Below are 24,712 nucleotides of genomic sequence, written 5' to 3'. Positions count from 1 at the left end.
ATATAATTGAATGATTCGATTGGATTGAAAATGTTATGTCATATATTAAAGTTTAGAAACGGAATATTATATAAAAATAATATTAAGAGCCGAAAATAATGTAATAACTAATAATAAGAAACAATTTATTCATCTTAAACGATATAATTACAGGAGTACGGCACAGCATAATATAACTTTTTGCTTAAAATATATATTCATCTTGATGCTCAATATTGTTCAAACAGGCTTTTTGATACGAAAATTAATTTTAATTAACACTATAACTACTGTTAACTACGGTATTTTTTGTTATTATATAATATTAATATTAATTGCTATTATAAAGTATTCAATATTATATATTTCAACTCAATGAAAAGTTAAATGATATGAACATTTCTTAGTTCACTAATAACTTTAATGTATACCTGTTTTCAAAAATTAATTGCCTAGCAAATCAAATTCAATTAAAATAAAAATAAAAATATCAGTGAAATTAAAAAAATAATATAGTTTTTCCTACATATTTTAATTTTAATTTTAGTAGTTGATTGAAATGTTAGATTTTAAAGCAGGGATGGCAAATAGGTGGCACGCGTGAGATTTTCGATGGCACTCTTCATTTGTCCATATATATTTATATTAATAATATATATTTCACAACGACGTATTGTTATCTTATCTTTTTTTTATTTAATAGTATTTAGTACAGAACTATGACGGCTCAGATATCTTATCTTTATTATTATAAAATATAATTTATATGTTGTAATATATTGGGACACTAGATTACTAGAAGTGTGTGGACAAGTTAACATTACTCGTATATAGGTAATCAGTTCTCGTTCGTGTATTGAGAGAATACACCGTATGCGAATTTTACGTTATTATATTAATTTTATTTAAAATGTCACATGCAAAAAAACAAAAATTACAGGATGTTCGAAATTTTTTACCATCATGAACAAAAGATTGCTCGTGATATGCATAAAAGACAATTAAAAAAAATTTTAAATGATGTTAACTGTGAATATGATACTCTTTTATTGTGTAATAATGTACGCTGGCTAAGCCGGGTTATATCATTAGAACGATTTGTAAATTGTTTGGACGAAATTCGCCTATTTTTACATGATAATAAGACTGAATTTAAAGAACTTTATAATACAGAGTGGCTAGCAAAATTGATGTTTTTCACAGATCTAACATTACATTTGAAGACTTTGAATAAAAAGTTACAAGGACGCGGGAAAAAAATTGAAGTCATGTTTGGATTAATAAAAGGTTTTGAAATTAAAATAGATAATATGTTTATTAACGATGTCAAATCTGGAAAATTTCTATACTTCCCAAAAGTGAAAAAAATGTTAGGTGAAGTGGACATTTTTGAACAAACCAATTGGGATTTTACCAATGAATTTTCAAATATTGTTGGTTTGATTAAAATACAGTTTTCACAAAGGTTTCATGATTTTAAAAAAATTGAAAAATTAATAAAAATTATTAATTATCCCGATTTATTCGATGTGCAAGATTTTAATGATTACTATCTTAATGGGATAGGATTAGAAAATTTAGAAATGCAGTTAATCGATTTGCAAACTAATCCAATTTGGACAAATAAATTTGTGAATATGCGAGAGCGTATCGAAGAATTGGAACGTCATCGAATACATAACGAAGAAACAGATTGCGGTGTTGACAACATAATATTAGAAGTATGGAATAATATTCCAGAAAATTTTTCTTCCGTCAAAAAATTAGCAATTTCATTGTTAACAATTTTTTCTTCAACATATGCTTGCGAAAGTCTCTTTTCGGTATTAAATCATACGCATTCAAAGGCTAGGAACAGATTAACGGAGGAAGATTCGGCAGCATGTATTGCCTTGCAATCAACATCATATCAACCAGATATAAAAAACCTTTCAACCAATATGAAGCAAAAGATTTCTAACAAACAATAATAATTTAATATTTTTTCCACATTATTTCCAGTTTTACATAATTTTCTACATTATAATCATACATTTTTCATTTATATTTTGTATTTGTATTTTGCTGTGTTAATAAAAATAATAATGGCACGGCTGAAAATTTTTTTTTGAATTATGTCATAAATTGGCACGTAGAAAAAATCCTATTTGCCATCCCTGTTTTAAAATAAACCTACTTAAAATATTAAATTTAATTATTTAAATATATAAGGAGAATAAAAAAAAAAGGTGCGTTAAGGTCAATCTAAGTATGTTTGACATATATGATCAAAAATCAAAACGTAAAATGTTAATTATTTTTTCCTACAAAACATATAACTTAACACAGTCGTTTTCGTTGGATTAATTTATTAATATATTTATTAAAAGTCTACCTCACAATTTTAAGCACTAATATTTTTCTTGTTGGTATTTACGACTATGCATGCAAATAAATAATTTATAAATATTAAATATACATTAAAAGTAATTGTAAAACCTATTTATGACAGTTAGTATAATTGTAAAAATAATTTAATTTAGCTTGAATAACCAGTATATTGTTTAATTAATATTTATTTTACTTTCATTTTCTCTAAGTTGTATAGATTTGTTTTGGTGAGTTTTGATTAACTTCAATATTATTACATTATTACATTATTGTAAATACATTAATTTATATAACATCATATTAATTCAAAAGAAACCTAATAAAATATTTGAAATTTTTTTAATTTCCTGTTATGAACTTTGTCACAAATAAAATTGTATGAAGTTGAAATAACAACAGTTATATTATATTATATAATCTGTACGACATTGTAGTAAACGAATATTTCTTAATTCCTTAAGACAGCTTACCTAGTAGGTATATAATATTATTTTTAAATGTTGGGATTTATTTAGACTTGTATACAGAACAATATTTAAGTTCAGTTATGTCTACTTATTACTTAGGTAAATATAAATAGTTACAATATTATACATTTTAAAAATAAGCCGTCCTAGTAAGTACATTATTTTATCAATTAAATGAGTTAAATACAAATCAATTGAACAATTTAAAAAAAATGACTACTTATCTTAGTGTATAATTTAGAACATAAGTGTAATACTGTAATCATTGTACTATAATACTATGATGAAACAATTTTATACCATTTTCAGTTTCGTGAGAATCAAACATTATGCAATAGGTTATCTAAGTATAGTAAATATATCGATTTTTTTTTAAGTTTAATTTTAAAAGTGCATCTATTTATTAATTAACATTATTTTTAATAACAGTTACAACTGAATTCCGTTAAGACAATAATACTTCTTAATTCTTACTACAGTACCTATATCTATTGTAATTTTACAATTTATAAACTTTGTTTTTATATCTACCACCTAAGTTTCTTGTTTTTTATCTAATATTTATTATAATATTATTATCTTTAGTATTCTAACTATACAATTTAAGACTATTTAAAAATAAATTTTAAACCCTATTATTATATTTGAGTAATAAAAATAAAAAATAAACCATAATTTTCCTTTACCAGGAATTACACAATATCATTAACGTTTAAATAATGAAGATCGATAAAACAGAACAATGTAGTGTTTAAATCATATAATATACATATAGTATATTATACTAGCTAGAATTGTTAATCCTAATCATCTGCACTTATAATAATGTGGTGTTATGCTACTATTATAACAGTATCTATTATTATTTTAAATTTTTTCGAAATATTTAAAACCATATATAATTTGACAAACGAACCAATAGAGTGACGTTTAATGGGGGGGGGGGAATAAATACGTGAAATATAATGTCACAAATCTTAAATAAAAAAATCACAAACGTGTGTTTTCTAAATTATATTCCTAGTCAGGGCCTGATTTAGACATTTTGTGGCCTTAGGCAAAATAAAAAATGTGGCCCCTTGTCAACAGTAGCGTATATATCCCCTCCTCCACAAATGAGCTGTGTATAGCAAAATAATAATTTATTACAATTTAGTATTTACTTATATATTTTCACAAACATAATTATAATACACATTTTTTTTATCTCTACAGGCTATAGATTTCTTGTAACTATTATTTATTAATTAATATACCTATATAATATTATATATTTATTATTGATATTGAAAACAAAATTTAACATTTCTTTTATATTATTTATTAACCAAAAAAAACAGGAAACAATACATTTTTATAGGTACTTAAAATAGAAATAATTAATTTTGCTATTTTATAATACAACTTTTCTTCCTTTTTTGTGTTAGTTGCTTTGTCTAGGCATGTCTTCCTCGACGACATTTAAAACAAATTAATTAAATACAATATACAAAAAAAAATCTCAGCTACCAAAAACGTATTATAAACTGTGTTCAAACAAACGTTAACAATAAAAAATAAATCACTTTAAAAAAAAAAACAGAAGAATTCCTGTAAATGAAAATTATATACTGAGTACTGGCGAGTCAGTAGATAGTCACGAATGACGGTTCTCATAATCGTGTGTTGAATAATGCTTACTTATTATTAATATACTTGTAAGTTGTGATATTTGTTAAGACTGGTGAGTGGTGGGCGATGGTTATGGTCCGTATGGTGTTTCCAGTATGTATATAAATAGACTTTTATTTATTTTCATTTACATTTTTGCTGATAAGTGATAAGGGTTAATTTGTTTTTTGTTTTTGAATTATATGTTTCTTATATATTTTATTTTATATGATAAAAGTAATACTCTAAAAAAAAAAAATAAGATTCATATATAAATCCGAGGCCCTCTAATAACGGAGGCCATAGGCAGTTGCCTATCCTGCCTAATGGTAAATATGGCCCTGTTCTTAGTACAGCTGCTATTGAATGAAAATCGAAGTTATTGTGCTGTTTTAATATAATATAATATTTATATCAAACGTTTTATTGATATCGATACACTATACTTGCAAAAAAATGTGTTGGTATGTGCAGGAATGCAGCGCATTATGTTTTTGAATTTACACGTTCGATTTATGTGATGATATTGTTTTGCTTATTAAATTTTATACTTATATTACTATTATTTATTTTTCTTTTGCAGACAAGAACCGTAACCGGACCAGAATACGAGTGCAATCGAATGATATTAGAGACTCTGCGTTCTTATCGAAGGACGAAAGTACGTCATAACCGTTTGTGTCGAACCTATAAAATTACATTTCATCTCCCATGATTTTCGTATTCATCCTATGCGTTCAGTAGGGTACAGAGTGTGCAAAAAAAAGTATAATGCACCAATACTACAATGCGATAATGTTAAGCAAAACGTTTACCGTCTAGGGGAGGTTTCGTTCTGATTGGATTATTGTGCGAGTGCGCTAGACTGTACACAACCAATTTAAAATGCTTAGGTACATCGAGAAGTTAACACAGATTTATATTTTTTTTCGTTATAAGTAAAAATAAAAAAGGAAATAATAAAAACATTATAACGTTTTTTCACTTATTTTATTTCTTCAACTTTAAATAATAATAATAATAATAATAAAAACAAACAAACAAACACGACTCATAACTCCTGCTGTAGTCTTGTGTGTCAAACACACTGAGTCGTCAAGAGAAAACTAGAATATAATTTGCAATATAAAGAGCGAAGACTTTAAAAAAAAAGGTTTAGATATAATAACGGTAATAACCTAAACCGAAAGATTCTTATTTTCTCATTCTTTTTTTTTTTACCTCATGTTTATAATTTTTGATTCGCCTGGAGCACACATTTTTCGTACACATAAAAATGAGGCAGTTTATATTTTTCACTAAAACTTTTAGTAGATACCTACCTCAGTAAAGTTTTCTTTTACAACATGCTATTACCGTTTACCGTATTTGAAGAAAGCAAGTTTTATTTTATATTTTTATATAACTTATTACGTTATTTGAATATATATATATATGTGTGTGTGTGTGTGTTTGTGTAATATTTATATATACTGTAGGTTTATTCGCTAGGTATGCACTGTTGTATAATATGATTATAATAATTGTTTGACACAAACAATATTCAATTCATCTGCATCAGTTTCATGTTTTCTGTAATAACTGTTGGGCCTTAAGCGTAATGCGTACGTTTACTATTTTAGATTTGTTAACATAAATTGACGCGTTTAATTGCACTACATGCAATACGCATTAAATACATAGATGATAGATCATATAAGATAAGCATTTTAAAATAAAAATTTAATATTGTTGTATTTTGATGAAATATATTTAAATATACTGAGAAATATCAAGTATTTATAAGTAGGTCGACTCAACTACAGAGACGTATTTAGAGTTTTGACGCCCCAGGTAACATTTTATAGACACCCCTACATACCCCCTCCCTCTCAAAAAAAATGTGAATACTTATTTAAAAAATTTTATTGACAATCTGACCATACATGATACACAAATAACATAATTTTATAACATATTAACATTATAATTTACGCCTCAAGTATATTTTTAATTTCATCATCATGTATCATTTTAAAAATTTCTAAAGCAGTTTTAGGTATATTTTCTTTATTTGACTTTGTTAGTAAATAGCTTCTAAAATGAACACATTCATTTGGAAATGTAACAGGTAAATCGTTAGGATAACACTTCCTCAAATAATCTCCTTGTTTTCGAACTTCTGTGATACTTAACATTTAAAGCCGAAAAAAAAGAAAAATTTTTATTAATCTCTTCATAAGCACTCATCATTTTATTCAATTCAAAAATAAGAAAATCCATGATTGATATATATATTTAACTTCTAAATTAGTCTCTTGGAATTAATTTTGCTTCAGCGTCTCGAGTTTCTCCAAAAGCCAATTTTCTTTTTTTCTTTCTACTCGATATGTCTTTATACTATTTAATCCCACAATAGATAGATGAAGATAATAATTAATAATCATTATCTATGGATTTTACGCGGTCAACTTATGATAATATTATCATGAAAAATCAAAATCTCAGTGTAGCCGCTATCCAAAATCTTAAATTATTATTATTTTTTTTTATTAATTGACGAATGAAAATGGATGATGGGTTATGGTTATTGGTTACGAAAAATGTTGCCACCCCTTAATTCCAAAAAAATTTGGCGCCCGGGGCGATGGTACCCCATCGCACCCCCTAAATACGTCCCTGCTCAACTAGGCACCAATGAAAAATGTTAAATATACTTACCACGATTTATAATTGAATTTTACATTATTACAATCACCTAATAAACAAGAAAATTATAATTTATTATTTTTCACCCCCAAAACAGAATATTTATAGTGATTCAAAGGCTACAAACATTTTTTAATTTTAATTTACACATTTTAAGGATTATTAAGCTTCAAATTTATAAAACTTGCAATTTTTTACATATTATTATATCAAATCCTATTCAATTCATAATTCGTTTTAAGATACATACTGTGGATAAATTTTAATTTATCAAATATTACATTCTTATAAGTAATATGTAATAAATTTTTGATTTTGAATTTTGATTGACTTTCACATTAATTATACAGGGTTTATAATTTTAAAAGTTAAGTACCTAGCTGTTCAAACAGGTATGGTGAAATGTAGATAATATTTTGTCCATAAGCCATAAACTCTACTTGACTCCTGGTGTGTCCACATGTCACATGAAGTTTGAACCTAACCGTGACTATACTCTTTCCTTTGTGATAATAATTAACTAACCATAAAATTCAAGTTACCGATATGACATTTAGAACAATCAGAACACTAAACAATGAATTAGGTATCTTGGGTCTGAAGAAATATTTATATGCACTTCATTCCGTTATCTATTTTAATCTTGAAACGGGTCATTTATACTATCATTACTTAATTTATATGACTGAGAATAATCTGATAAATGCATTTTATAGTTTCATGTGTTTATCTTTATACATTCGTTATAATATATACTGAATTCTGTAGATGAAGTTTATTTTAATTTTCAAAGTTTAAACCACTTATTTAAAATGTATTTACGCCACGAAAGAATATAAAATAAACACTATACATCTCATGCAAATGTCTTATCTGTATAATGTACATTCGTTCAATTTTTTTAATTCCAATTTGCGGAAGAATCGCCCATTGATGTTAGAAGGTAACATAGGCGCCTGCAACTGTCATTTATTAGTTTTCATTTACTGTTTATGTATGTACCCAGGTGAGCTTTTTGTTAAATGTTATACCTAAGTAACGAATACTTTTTGGTATAGTAATTTTTAGTGACAGTGTTAAAGTATATGAAGGACATTTCTCGAGTTGTCTAGAGTGAAACTGCTTTGTAGGTATTGACTTGATATCGTTTAATACCCCATTCATGGTATCAAAGATATATAAGTTTATAAATTTGTGTTTGCACATATTTCACACCTATTTAGTGATCAAAGTGAATTATCGTGTGGGAAGCATATTATAGGTAGGTACTGTTGTGTGGGCTCTATAATAATAATCAGAGTCACTTACAAAAATTCTGGAATAGTGTCAGTGTATCTATAAAGTCAGAATTGAAATCTTTTGAACTGGAACGCTGTAACCCAAATTTCGACATTAGTTTTATATTTATATTTTTATTAAATTTAATAATTAATAAAGTTCAAAAAATATGTTCATATTTACCACAGTAAAAATAAAAATAATAAATAAAAGAGATACATTAGTATTTATAATTTATAATCACCAATTATATATACTATATACACATAATATATGTTTCCCACCGAATCATATCTTTTATCACACTTTTTCTCTTTTTACGACTGGTTGATGAGACATCAGTAAAATGTTGACCTTTATTAACCCATGACAGTACGTATACTTTTGTGGCTATTACTGTGTTAGAGGCGATCCTAAACCGTTTATAAATAATAGTGCAGCAACAGTTTGTACATTTAGTAAAGTTTTTGGTGAAAAAAATTATTTATTCATTCATCGCACTAAAATGAAAACGGAATGCTAAAATTTACTTTTTTTTTAACCGGAACTATGTTCGGTTACTTTCCAGTCCATTCCGAGCGCACTATTTAGCTGGAACACGGAATGGTGTTGGGAGATAAGTGCTGAATGCTGATCAACAATGTATATGGGCCATGGGATAAATAGCGTGGGAAAAACTATTGCTTGTTGAGAAGCAGCAGAATTAAAATTGTTATTATCATAATTTGACGCTCAAATGTTTTGTAAACGGATACGAAATAATGATGGTACCTATAAGCACTAGATTTTTACGCTTGAACAAAAAGCTATGATTTTTTCTTATAAAAGCATTTCCACTTCATAATGAAATGAGTGTGATCACATGTAACGATGTAACATGTAAAAGACTTATTTCTCTGGTAAAATAAATCAAAATTGTATTCCCTCATCCAGTACACCTAGATAATATTATTATACTGTTTAAACTATACGCGAAGAATTATTAATGGATGAACTCCCCCGTCATATGATACATGTTACAAATTATTGATCGATATCATAATAACTTTTTGTAAAAATTGTGTGTATATATTGTTTTTCATTTTTCTGATAAAAATAAGTTATAATAACTAAAGTTATTTTTAAAAGCTATCCATGATATAATTATTTTTCATTTGCGCAACCAACCACCGGGGCCACTGACAACCATAACGACCTGATTATTTAATTATATAGGTATAGTTAGTTAAAATAAATTTATTTAATTGGGTTCTCATAGATCATAGTGCTTTCTATAAGTTGAGAATCACTTCTCGTTGGTACATCACACTTTACTGTATCGTATAAAACAATCGAGAACCATCGACTCCTCCTAGTCCTCCTTACAGATAGTTTATGAGAAGGTATTGAAGTATAGTGTTTAAAATTATAACAATAATTCCAAAATTCAAATTTTAAACATCTTTGATTATTAACCTCTCCACATATACGTTACAACATTTCTAGTGGCACTAGTGTAATTTTTATAGTAATATTATAATGTTCCAGTTGTCCACAAATTCATGCGATACGTTTAATTTTGCAGATAACGAATTGCAGACACCCTATGACGACGATGACGAATTTGAAGAATACGATTCCGGATCGCAAACTCATGAACTATCGTTGTACACCGCAATTGTATGCGTAATCACATTGGTGTACGGGCATGAGTAACTCGAAAATACTACAAAGAATACGTTGTCCAATAAAATTAATAATAATTTACTTAAACGCATAGATAATATTATTATATAATATTATATGTTGTTAAGTCTGAAATGTTTTTTGTCCTTCCGTGGTTTTATTTTATTTTTTTAGTCCGGTTTCTTGGAATTATGTATTGATTACTATACACTTGAATTTAACTATGTACATTGGTATTATATGAATAGGTTATAATATATAAATATTTAATAATATACAGGTTGATTCTTTTAACAGTAAATAATATGTAATTATTATCATAAAAAGCATTAACGTTTAAAAAAAAAAGGCACCTCCAATGAGGACTTATCCACTGGGAGTATGAGAAATAGATCCTCATGAACTTTTTAGATCGTGGTAAAGTAAAAAATATATTGGTTTTATACAATAACGAGTGTTTTTAGAATATTGTTAAATAATTTCATAAACACCCTTCCCCTTCCCGAATACAAAATTGAGTGAATGCCACTCCAGACCTGCTTATAATTCATCATACCTATATGTTGTTTTGTTTTTACATACATATGCACTTCATTGATTGTATAAAGAATACGATACACTGGCATTTATTGTCACCGTTTTATAAGTGTGTAACATAGCAAATTTATGTCTATGAAATCATGTTAGTTAGTTTTAGTATCTTAGTTTTTAGCTTTTTAGTTTCATTAGCTTAATAATTAGAGTGAATCAATCAATATAATGAAAATTTATGGAAAGAACATTATCTGTATTTGTATGAGTGTTTTTTCTACGATAGTTACGTATGGAATTTTTAATAAGTTTTGCATATATAATCAGGGGCGTATACAAGGGGGGGCGATAGGGGCGATCACCCCCCCTGGACATTGTTGAATGTGTTTCATGTATAGGTGCTTATATATTTTATTATAATATTATATTAAACAATTAAAAATACAGTGCATATTTTTCTTAATGGAAATGGAATACATGGATAATGGTTATCAAAAACCTGTTATCAATTAAGAATGAAAATAAGACTGATTAAAATCAAAAGATTAGAGATATCGTGGCTATAATCACAGATATATACAATAATTATTATTGTTGTTGTATCTGTGGCAGTGTGTCTATAATAATTATTAATTGTGATCGTCTACAACTTACAAGATTATAGTATTTATTTTTTTTTTAATGGTCCGCACTCTGCAACCTTATTAGACATTAGTATAATACTATGTTATGGGTTATGAAAGTGGGTAGAAATCAATTATTGAAGTTAAAGCAAACGAAACGATCGAAAAATTTTGATCCGCCAATTTATTTATAATCTGTACACTGTCGTTTATGTACAAATTTTTTTTATAAGAACCTATGATTTGAGTTCAAATTTCGCCCCCCCCCCCCCTGGAAGAAGAACTGAATACGCCCCTGTATATAATATACCTAGAGTAAATTTAAAATACTCATAAGTCATAACTCATAACTAACTTAAAAATTGAATTATTGTAAATACCTATCATATATACAAACACTAATAATGATCTTATTGTCGAGCTTCATAGTAAAATTATTCATTCTAGTTTTTAAATTAAAAAAGCTAAACGTGATCTATACTGAACATAAATTTGGTATACCTATCACGTATTTGTAAGACAGAAACAAGAAATGTCTGTGTAGTATCCTTTTAATACATTTTTTACCAAGGAAATAAAAATAAATTAAATTAAACCATACAAAAAGATATTATATTATTTTTTAAATATCAATAAATATACATAATTCTTTACAAATCATTTTTACTTAGTAAAAAATTTTTTTAATCTATTATATTTCAATTTTTAATAAAGTTAAGTACCTAGTACCTATTTTTATTTTATTAATTAAAATTCCATGTATTATTTTATCAAGTTCTAATAATAAGCAATGGAATATTAAATTCATATTTTAAGCTTTATAGTGCAAAATGAAGAGTGGGTTTTAAAAAACTTAAAAAAAAAAACAAAAAATAATATTTTAAAACCGTTAATACTTTTTGTGATGATGTATGTTTAATGTTAAAAGAATCATGTATACAAAAAATATAAGTAATTAATTGATAACTAGTAAAATAAGTGTTGTAGCAAGATTAAAATACATTATATTATTTTACATCATATTCCATAATGTTATTACGCAGACGCAAGGCTGGATTAAGGGGGGGGGGGTCTATCCGGGGTGGTAGCCCTGGGGCTCTCTCGAGTACCCAAGTGAAAGGGTTCCAAACAGTTTTAAGCCGATACATATTTGTGAGTGATTTAAAAAAAATAGTTTTTCTATATTTTAAAAACCATTTTTTTTATCTACAAAAATAACTAATTAGTAAATACTTATAAAAGCACTATATGGTAGAAAAGACGGATTTTACCACGCACTAAGACATATATATATATATATATATATATCTTAATTCGTGCATTTTACTGTTATTTAATATTTTCATTGGTATAAATAATATCATCAATAGTTAATAATGTTATAATTAATGTTATTTATATCTCTGTAATAGTGTAATAACATAGACATAATATAATTAGAAAATAATTACATGTCTGTGGGTAATATTGCCAGTATTGGTGGAATACGGAAAATCGCTCGTGCTCTAGTATTGTACGAGTATATCTTATCTCTTCTAGAAATAAATTGTACATAGGTACCTATTAATTTTATAATGTTATTGACAATTTGTGAAATAGTTTAAAAAAATTATCGTTATACGAGCGTAGCGAGCGACTTTGTAAAGCATGTTTTGTCAAAAGGGTCCATATAAAATGTCAGCCCCGGGGCCCAATAGGTGCTTAATCCGGCCTTGCGCAGATATAGTGTATTGATGTATAGTGTATACATATCAAATGTAATATTATATACATATAATATATATATATATATATATTCTTATATGCACTTGCATATGTATTTGTATACAAAGAGACTCCGTTAGCATTGTTTTAATTTCAATTATATTGTAAAAAAATAATATTGTTGTCCATTATCGTAGATTCGTTTTAGTGAATTATTTTTCATACTAGCCTTGTCTATTATTGCCTGATAAAAATGTGTTGTGTCTTGTGTGTACCTATATCTATGTATAAACGTATATAATTTAATTAGATAACCAAAAAAAATACGCGTTTGTAAAATCACGCTAGCTAAAACAAAAGACTGAATGAATGAGTGAGCATCAAGTATATTTTGTATCGTAAACTTGGCTCTTCATTAATAAAATAATAATGAACGTTTAACGAAACTGTCTGTATTATTTTATGACTTAAGATATACGTATGTAACGAACATAAACTTGTACATATCATTTGATGCTATCCATACGGAATTATTTTCAAGTCCACACTATATTCATTTCATTGTAATATAATTCGATTATGAGCAGTATTAGGTACTTAGGTACATACTAATTAATAACTATTATTATTATTATAATAATAATATCACCTGCGAAATACTTACTTACAGTTACAATACTCTAAAATGCCCCATGTACATTGCAAATCATATACCTGAGTTATTATAAGGATAAGAGAAATAATTTTAAATATTATTTAGTCGTTATATTTTGATATTATTGCATATCTTATAATCTTAAATGAATACTTTTATTTTATTGTAATGTAAGCGACCATCAGTTAGGTTAGGTTATAGTTCAAGAACCACATAGTATATTACATAATTTAAAAAAAATTTAAACAAATTGTTTAATATAGTGACATTTTATTTATATTTAAAATTAAGACAAGATATTATATCATATTATAATATTATAGTATTTTTTTATATACTACATGTTTAATGAATATACAATATATATAAATATATGTGTATATCATATGTTCATTACTGATATAAAACCTTTTAACATCGTAAAAATGTAATAAGCATTAAATATTATTAAAGAATAATTCTATAAGTTTTCACAAAGCTCACTGGCTTGTGCTTTACTGACACGTTTTTTAATGTATAATTTTATTAATAACTCTAACTATTGCTAACTATAATAATTTCCAATGGGTTTTATGAAAATGGTAAGATGGTAATTATTTTCCGTCTAGTCACGTTTGAGATTTTAACCAGTTATTATTTGATTCAAGTCTATAAATAAAAGTGAATTTAGTACATTAAGAAACTTACGGGCATAAAGAAAATATTTATATAGCCGTTCTACAAAAGCAGATCAAATGTTTTCTTTAGCTGTCTTTTACGTATTATCGTTCATGTTATAGACATATGGTTCAACATTTCTCGTTTTTCTTTGTCGACTCTCCTATCATGCGTATTTCACAGTAAAATTTTTTAAAATAAAAAACTCAAATGGTTTTTGTTTTGATTTTTCGTACCTATAGTATTGTATTACAATAAATTACAGTATTGCAGGTAGTATACCATATATATATATATATATATATATTACCTACCATCATCAAAATTAATTAGCAATAGCTAAAGGCGTCCATTAGCTAAAGGTTGATTATGTGTACTTGTACTATAATGAATAATATATTCCTAATAAAATATTATACTACACGTTTACAATTACTTTAAAATATTTTTAATCATACTGCGATGTTCCTATATTTACGTTTCAAAATAATTTGTATTCGTACCTATATTATTAAAATTTAATTATGATTAGTAACTACACTCAACATTGTATAACATACTAAATTAAATATATATATTGTATATTATATATCAATAAAAAAATATCAAATAATATTATTAATATTTACTTATATTATAATATAATAAAATATTAATTATTAATATGTCAATGCCTAAACTAAATCGGCCGTCTTCAGATGTATATTATCTCATTAATCTTGTACTTAAGTCTATATAATAATATGATGACCTGCGCTGTTTGTAACTATGACACTATGTAACATAATGTATTAACATAATATCTTGTATTTTATTGTTTTTTAGTTGTACTAAATTCGTCAATATTATTATATTATGATAGGTACCTCATAACCTATACGTTTTATTGTTCTAATATATTGTATAAGACTTTGTATAATATACTTTCAAATGAAAATAATCTCACAGTTGATGATATAATGAATTGTATATTACTAAACATGCACATTTGTCCATTGATATAGAAGAAGTAATATTATAAATTATACAATTACTACTTTTATGATTATTATTTAGTAATGATATTATCAAAGAATAAATGTAATAATATTACTATGCACTGAACGAATAACAATGGGGGTCCATCATTTGGTTGATGTAAAACTGTTTTAGTTTTTTCATTGCATGGCTAAAAACTACATTACAGCTGTGTAGGTATTGTATTGTATTTAAATTTGAAAAAAGTTGAAAATGTTTAATCAGATAAGAAATGTATTTAAATATAAATTACATATGTTTCTCTGAACTGTTTTAAATTAAATTAAATAAATTTATAACATTATGTATACGTAGTAATAATATATTTTATAGTAAATATAATTGTCTACTTTATGATGTTCTTATGAAGTTGAAAACCCAAAAATTCTATTTGTAATATAATCATATAACATTTCATATAAAAATAAAAACGTTTCCGTATTATTGTGATTAATTTTAGTTTTACAAAGATGAGTGTTTTTAAAATTTTTTTTGTCTGTGTTTACACAACGAGCAGTTAAAATAATGCATAATCACTTGGTGTATTCCATTACTTGGATAATTAAACATCTTCCCAAGAAAGCCATTTTACTATTAACTTTCATTTTTAATTCAATCCTCCATATTCCTTACATTCCTTACATGTGGAAACACTATAATTATCTTGATTCTTAAACCTGATAAACCACCCGACTCTCCTTCTTCTTATCACCCCACCAATATATTACCCTCCTCCACAAAAATGTTTGAAAAAATCTTACACTAAAAAGAATCGTCTCAATTATTACAAATAAAAAAATAATTCCAAACACCTAGTTTGGCTTTAGAAGAAACTACTCAGCCCCAGAGGCGGATCTGAGGGGGGCGACGTGGCGACGTGGCGATTACCCCTCCCTAGGGAATTTTTTTACTTAAATTATAGCGCCGTATGATAAAATGAACATGAAATTCATAAGTAATAGCTATACCATTAAACTTATAAATAAATGATACAAAAAAGGTATTTTTTTTAATATGATAATAGGAAATATGTATTCAGTTACGTCTTTGTTATTACTTATCAATCTATGGTACCAATTCACCCCTTCCTTAAATGATCTTCAGATCCGCTACTGCTCAGCCCTTCACCAACTGCACAGAACTATCGATAACATAGCCGCTTCTCTAGAAAAAAAAACACTTTTATCCAGCCCTATTCCTTGATGTAGCCCAGGCGTTTAATCGCATTTGGGTATAAAGGACTTCTTTACAAGATTAGCTGGCTTCCTGCTCCAATAAACCTGACTCTAAACTCATTCTTATCATTCCGAACTTTCCGAGTGAGATATAAGGACGAATTTTCGCTACTCATTCAATTAAAGCAGGTGTCCCTCAAGGTAGTATTCTTGTCCACACACTGTACAACATTCATAATGCTGACATATCCCATTCAAACCTCACCAATTTAGTCACTTTTGCAGACGATACTTGCATAAGTTCTTCTGACCCGGATATTACCTTTAACAACCTTCAAAGTCATTTAAATGAACTACAAATTTGATTCAATCAATTGATAATAAAAATAAATGAAAATAAATCATCGCAAATCACATTCACCTTGTGCCCTAAAGTCTGCCCTCCACTCTCAATGAATAATAAAATAGTTCCTATGGTAAAATCAGTTAAATACTTAGGAATTTATCTGGACAAACGCTTAACTTGAGCTACCCACATCAAAACCAAAAAAAAAATATCACTTAAGTTAAAATTCCATACATTAAGACACCTTTTTCGCTCCAATATCTCACCCAATAACAAAATTCTTTTACAACAAATAAACAACTAATTCATCCTTCGATGACTTATGGTATATAAATCTGGGGATCGACCAAAGTCATAAATCTTAATTTGCTTCAATCTTTTCAGTCCATAAACATATGGCTATTAGCTAAAGCACCGTGGTATGTTATAGCAACGAAACTCTTCACAACGACCTAAAAATTCCTACACTCTCTGTACATGCATCCACGCAATATACAAAACTCCACTTTAACACGTTAACCCACCCAAACCCTCTAATATCTAATTTATCCTTTCTTACTATCCCGGATAATCCTCCTGGTCGCTTAAAATGTACTTGACCACCTAAACCCTTGACAAGAGACAAAAAAATAATAATTAATTAAACAAAAAAAAAATTCATTCTGAAGTAGTGTTATTGGAATTCCCCTTAAATCATACCGTCAAGCCTTTTAATCGTTTTGTACTTATCACTTATTATTGTATTTTTTTTTTTTTTTTTTTGAATACAGATTGTAAATATTCGCTTTTCTAATGGAAAAAATTTCAATTTCAGTATCTTTTATGGTGAGAAAGTTATCTATTTGGTGCATTTAAAAGATACAAATGGAAAACTTATTTTAGTTTTCAAAGCACCGGGAAAAAATAAAAATTAAGCAAATGAAAAAAAAATTGTCATGAAAAATCAATTTTTACAAAATAGATTTTCTATAAATACCGTAAATTAAAATATACTAATAAAACAATTATATATTATTTGTTTATAGTTGTAATTTATGATCATTTTTTACAAATTCTTTCAATATTACATTAGAAATATCAATTTAAATTATTGATAAGTTAGTGAAATGATCTTGCTCCATAGAAGTGCGCAGCCAATTTTTTTTATCCTGCGCTTGGCCGAAAATGACCTCTCACATACACACAAAAATGTTTATGTATATAAATTACTTTTTAATTTAAAAAAATTTTAAATTATTTATCATCTAAATAATATTATACATCATGTGCCTAATACAATTCGTTATACCCTTTTATTGTTTAGAATGTTGATGCGCATTTGATTTACGATAATTTGGTACAGGTAAGCAGACGATGCGCAAATGATATACGGCCATTATTATGTAACCTCAGTTGCGTAACAAAAATTAGCACTTAATTATTACCAATCAATTTTCCCCTATAGAGTTCTCCACGTAGGTTGATCCTACACAAGTCATTAAAATATTAATATTAACGAACGTAATATTTGTAAATTGAGAAATATAATTTAAACATTATAATCGAATTAGACGGATTCATGGACCGAAAAATAGAAAGCCGTATTAAATCAATAAATAATAATGTGATAATAATCTGTTATTTCATATAGTAAGTAGTGATAGTATTACTATTTATAGTATTGTAGTAACTCAGTTTAAATAAAAAAAACTTAATTTTAAAATTTACACATTTATCAGTCCATTTATAAGCTAAAAGTGTGCAAATTTTTGTTTTTATCAAACACTTTCTGTAGATTCAGAGCACACATTTAGGAAAAAAAATTAATAATTAGCACGTATTGAATGGGAACTTTGAACCACCTCTAACTGTATTGCAATTTATATAATATAATACAAACTAAAATATTGTCCATTAGTCGAAATTCGAACATAAAAATCATGTTAATTGTAAAATTAACATCATGCTCTAAAATATTGAATTTCTCATAGCACACAATGTCACGGGACTCAAAACTTTTTTATTCCAGAGCCACTACAATATAAAATGATTTTGGTAAGCTAATAGTGCATACACATATATAATTTGTAATTTGATTGAAATATGTATATTTATAAATATTAAAAATAATAATTCTTATAATTTACTTAAATATACTTTTATGATTAATGAGATGCATTATTAAACAGGTAATAATTGACATGTGTGCACAACAACAATTTGTTCGGTATCGACGTTTGTGCTTCATTGCCATTTAACCGTATTAAACTATAAAGATATGATATATACAAAAAACATATAGTATACAAGCATTATTAATTATTATAGTAGCACAACTACTACGATGACATCCAACACGTTTTTCTATAATAGGTTACCTATTTTAATGATCTTTGGTCACTACCTATTCAGTTTTTAATATCAGGCCGTGAGACTGTGAGAGTCAAATATAATATGTATGATTTAAAACTTATATCTTCATTTCTATTCTAATCTAAGATATTTAATATATTATTTTGTGATTAACAAATTATCCAGATATTAATATAATTTAGGTGGTGTGTTAAGGATATATTATTTATTTATACTTAGGAAATATAGGTATAACAATATTATAACATATACCTAGTATACTGTAATAACTAAATGGTAATTTTAAAATAAAATATTATTATTTTGACTAAGTGTATTTATTTTTTACACAACGTAAAAATATCATATTTACATTCTGGATCAAAAAAGTTTGGTATTGCATTTACCTTACATTATCAGTGAAAAAAATCATCTACCATTTATTAATGATTACACCAATTTAATATTTTTATGTAAACACACTCATTATTCAAAATTATTATTGTATTGTCTAAAACTTAAATTGTTATTCCCTAATTACGGGGAATTATCGATTCCGCCGAAACTACCTGCTTAGGAAAAAGGTTTATATTGATTCCGCCGGCTATTAATTCCGCCGGCTACTGATTATAAAATCTACATATTGATTCCGCCGGCTATTAATTCCGCCGGATACTGTTTATAAAATCTACATATTGATTCCGCCGGCTACTGATAGGTTAGGTTAAAATCAAATCTTTTTTTCGTTCACTTGATATAATAGTAAAGTTCATTGTAATTAAAAATGTAAAAAAATGTAATTAAGATCCTAATACAAATGTGCGAGTGTGTGATACTGTATACTCGTGGAGCAATTTCGATAACTAGATCAATACTGTCGAATGTCGATACTGATTAGCAACTATGCGAGAAGTAACAAGGGAAGTCCATATTTTAACAAGCGGAACCGAGCCAACATAAATATACTATTATAGTCTTATACTTAATCTTAAAGATAAGATTTCAGTTAGAGTCATAGGTAGGTAATCAATATAATAGATACGTTATTATAGCAATACGTACGGTTTGAAATAAAATGTTTTCAACACGCATAATATTATAAGAAACCCGATGGTTGTAAAAACATTAATTTTGCACGATATCAAAAATAGATTTATAGATTTATAAAATTTATAAATTCACTTATTAACTGTTTCCAAATATTACCAAAAGTAGTTATACACTTTAATTTTGAACTATATAGGTACAATTGTAATATTTTTATACAATTTATACTATATACAATTAACAATATGATATATTCAAATGTACATATTAATTAAATACTAATATTTTAATTTATAGTTGTATAATAATATATTAATATAATTATACTAAATAGACTATAAATTTTAAAATACATATACAAAGGGGGGATGAACAGTGTCCGGCGGAATCGATGTGTAAATATTGTAAACGGTAGCCGGCGGAATTAATAGCCGGTGGAATCGATATGCAGATATTATAAACGGTAGCCGGCGGAGTCAATAGCCGGCGGAATCGATATGCAGATATTATAAACGGTAGCCGGCGGAGTCAATAGCCGGCGGAATCGATGTAAAATCGGCGGAATCGATATACGCCCCCTAATTACATAAAATGAAAGGTCTTATTAGTGAACGCCTATTTCAAATCATTACCCAGGTTATTGTTAACAATTAATGATCACATTAATTATATTTATAACTATTCATTGAACTTCAAACGAATTCATTACTATATCGGACTTTCATGTCAAGATTATTTCACTATATTTTATGAATACTAATTTTAGTACCGACAATGCATTAGTTTTTGATAACATCAACAATTTGAGCGAAATCGAATGTGTGTATAGTAATCTCGACGTCGTAATGTACAATCAAAATGCAATATATATATATATTTACAATGAATATCAGCAGTGTACAAAAACAATTTGATGAACTATGTATTATTCTTGATAATATTGAAACAAAATTTGAAGTAATTATTTTAACTGAAGCTTGGCTAGGTTTGGAAGGTATATCAATTAATAATTTCCAAATTAATGGTTATACGGTTCATGCATCCGAGCGTAATAAAAATAAAAACGAAGGAGTCGTAATTTATTTAAAAAATACATTACATGTTATCTCGGTATCAGAACTCAAAATTAAAAATATAACAGCCCTTGAAATTGTTTTCAACAAATCAAAAATTGATTTTCTGATTTACTCACTATACAGATCACCCAACAGTAACGTTGATTCTGCTCTAAATGAACTAAATGATACCATACTATACAGATCTACCTTAATAAACGCTAAATATAAAATTATATTGGTGACATTAATATTGATTTACCTTAAACCCTCAAAAATTAAAGTAGACTACTCGCATAGATGGCACAGTTTGGGTTTTTACCGTTAATCAAAAACATTACCAGACCTACCTCGAAAACCTATATAGACCACATATTTTTAAAAACAAAATCCTATAACAATCTGTTACCAATAATTGTACTTACAAACATAACAGATCACTACCCAACGATTCTTAGAATAGGTAACTAATCAGATAACCGTAATAACAGTCCAAACCCCTTGAAAGTTTTAAAAACTGATGATTTTAAATTAAATAATCAGATTCAAAACCATAACTGGTCGGAAATATTTGATTTTAATGATGTCAATTTAGCATTACACTACTTGGTTGAAACTATAAAAAAAACTCAACAACATAAATAACTAGGTATTTCATCTAAAACTAAAAAATTGAAGCCACAACTGCAATTATTAATTCTATCAGACAAAGAGATCGCTTACATATACAAGTTAGACAATTTCCTCTAAACCTGAAATTAAAAAGCTAGTACATAAGATTTAGAAACAAAATAGCCAATGTAATGAAAGACGCTAAAATAGCGTACTATAAAACTGAAATTCTGAATTCAGGAAATAGTATAAAACTTAAATGGAAATTAATCAAAGATATAATTTCAAAAAATAAAACAAAATCATTTTGAAAACTTTATAAAACTGATTAATAATACGACAGATATAAATAAATAAAATATAGTACATCAGCTAATCAATTTATTAATTATTATTTTGCTAACGTGGCATCAGTTTTAGTTGCACAACTACAAAAGCGTAAAATTGAAAACACCTCCCTTATTACTCCATCTGAATTAAATAATACAGAAATTCAAAATAAGCCTTCCCTAAATAAATTTGAAACTATAACAACAGAAGAAATATTAAAAGCAATCTCCAAATTGAAAAATGGGTCATCTCCTGGAATTGATAAAATTACAACTGATTTACTAAAAAAACATGATACCATATTTTATATACTCTTATGTCACATTTTTAACCTATGTATTTCTCAAAACCTAATATCAGACAACTTTAAAGTATACACTTTTTATGTAACTCTAACATTATATATTGACAGCAATTACGAATTTCTATGTAATAACTATGAATTTCTAGTTGCAACTATATAACTGCAAGCAACACAACTATTTTGTTAAAACATATTCAATTATTTTTTTCCGTGTAGCCATAATCACACCAATACACAAAAAAGGTCCAACTACATCATACACTAACTTCCGGCCAATCTCAGTAATTTCAAATATAGCAAAAATATTCGAAAAAATAATAAAAAAGAGATTACTAGACTTTCTAGAACCAAATAATCTATTCTTTAAGTACCAATTTGGATTCAGACCCGGTAAGGGCACTGACCAAGCTATAGCCAATGTAACTAAAATTATAAACATTATACTGCTTTAGAAGAAGGGGAAAAATGCGCTACTATTTATCTCGATTTAACCAAAGCATTTGATACTGAGAATCATAACATACTTTTAAATAAAATGAATAGTATAGGAATATCTGGTTCCGCTCTCTCTCTTTTTACATCCTATCTTAATAATAGGAAACAAATTGTAAAAATTAATGATTCCATCAGTAATGAGTTGTCAATAAAATTTGGAGTCCCGCAGGGTAGTGGGTACAACGTTATCTCCTATTTTATTGAATATCAAACTAAATGATATAAAAACACTTAATTTAAAAGTCAATTAATATGCTAAGCTGATGATACTACACTAATTTGCATAGCTAATACGTGGAACGAAATTTTTAATAATATTGAGACAGGCCACAGACCTTAAAACCATTGATAGCTGGTTAGGATTAATAACTTATTTTGAAATTTTGAAAAATCAGCTATTAATGCTATTATATTACATTCTCTCTCCGAACCCATTTTACCGATTTTAAATTCAATTAAAATCCACGATAATACATGTCTAATTTCAGACCTATGTCATTGCAAATCAATTAATATAGTTAAAATTTCAAATATCTAGGTATTGAAATGTGTTCCGATATGAAGTGGAAAAATCAAGTTACATCTGTTTGCAATAAGGTGAAAAAATTAATTTATATAATAAAACAACTTTGTGATATTCTACCACCTAAAGATATTAGAATATTTTACTTTGCTCTTGTTGAATCGCAAATTATATATAGGTTGAGGTGGAGCCTATAATTATGTTCTCTACCTATTTAAAACCTGTCAAAACGAAATATTATCAAAGTTGCAATTAAAAAAGACCGTAGATATCCAACCGAAAAAATGTTTAAAGAGTTTAATGTATTGAATATTAAAAACCTGTACTTTAAAATAAGCATTATATATATATATATATAAAACACAATATACTGTTCCTTTGAACCATGGTGTCAATACTAGGTACACATTAACTAAATATTCTCAATTTTGGCCAAAAAAAACCAGCTGTCAAAAGGTATTTAATTTCATAGGGATTCAGATTTTCAACTCAATGCCAACCTATTTAGCAAACATGCCATTGCCATTGTTAAAGAAACATATCACACATTCACACACTGGTTAATGTATGAATGTGACGTCACTATAAATATGATTAAAAATATGCCACTCTTTCACACACATATTGTCATTCAGAATCTTATTGTTATCTATTGTTCCCATGCTATATTTATACTATCAATAATATTATTGTCATCAAATTATTTTATTTTGTACCAATCTACCTATAACTTATTCTATCTGTTTTTGTTGTTGTTTCTACTTCTATTGTATACAATTAGGATATTAATTTCAAATACAAATATTGTAAATATCTGTTATTTATAATGTCTTATATAAATATGTAATGTATAGTAGATAACTCTGGGCCTCCACACGAGTATGTCTCAGTGACGCCCAGTAATCTCATAGATTTAAATTAAAATAAAAATAAAAATAAATAAATCTTAAAAAAATCCAAAATCTCCCCAACGTTCTTCTTACAATTTTTAACAACTGCAAAAGCCTGATATCGAATGATAATTTTCGATCACAATTGTATGATGTAAAAAAAAAACTAGCTTACTAGCCATTATTGTTGTATCTACCCTATATAATAAAGTATAGTTAGTAAATTTTAAATCATAAAAAAAACCATATATTTTAATGTAAATGGGTTTAAAGTACTTGAGAATTCAGATTACGATTAAATATAAACAACATTCAAATTA

General features: G+C 26.9%; 1 protein-coding gene across 1 annotated transcript in view; it reads left to right on the top strand.

Annotated features, from left to right (window-relative positions):
- Window positions 1-15,728, top strand: part of LOC107164921 (neurotrimin-like) — a 202,456-nt gene extending 186,728 nt beyond the window's left edge. The window contains exons 9-10 of the mRNA XM_089221970.1: window positions 5,050-5,127; window positions 9,997-15,728. Coding sequence (XP_089078096.1) covers window positions 5,050-5,127; window positions 9,997-10,127 — 209 coding nt within the window. The 3' untranslated portion in view covers window positions 10,128-15,728. The remainder of the gene's footprint in view (window positions 1-5,049; window positions 5,128-9,996) is intronic.
- Window positions 15,729-24,712: the final 8,984 nt, after the last annotated feature.

The sequence above is a fragment of the Diuraphis noxia genome, unplaced genomic scaffold, assembly GCF_037042655.1.
Source record: "Diuraphis noxia isolate RWA-SAM2 unplaced genomic scaffold, SU_Dnox_SAM2 contig0003, whole genome shotgun sequence".
Classification (NCBI taxonomy): domain Eukaryota; kingdom Metazoa; phylum Arthropoda; class Insecta; order Hemiptera; family Aphididae; genus Diuraphis; species Diuraphis noxia.
This window is presented reverse-complemented; position numbering and strand designations above follow the sequence as displayed.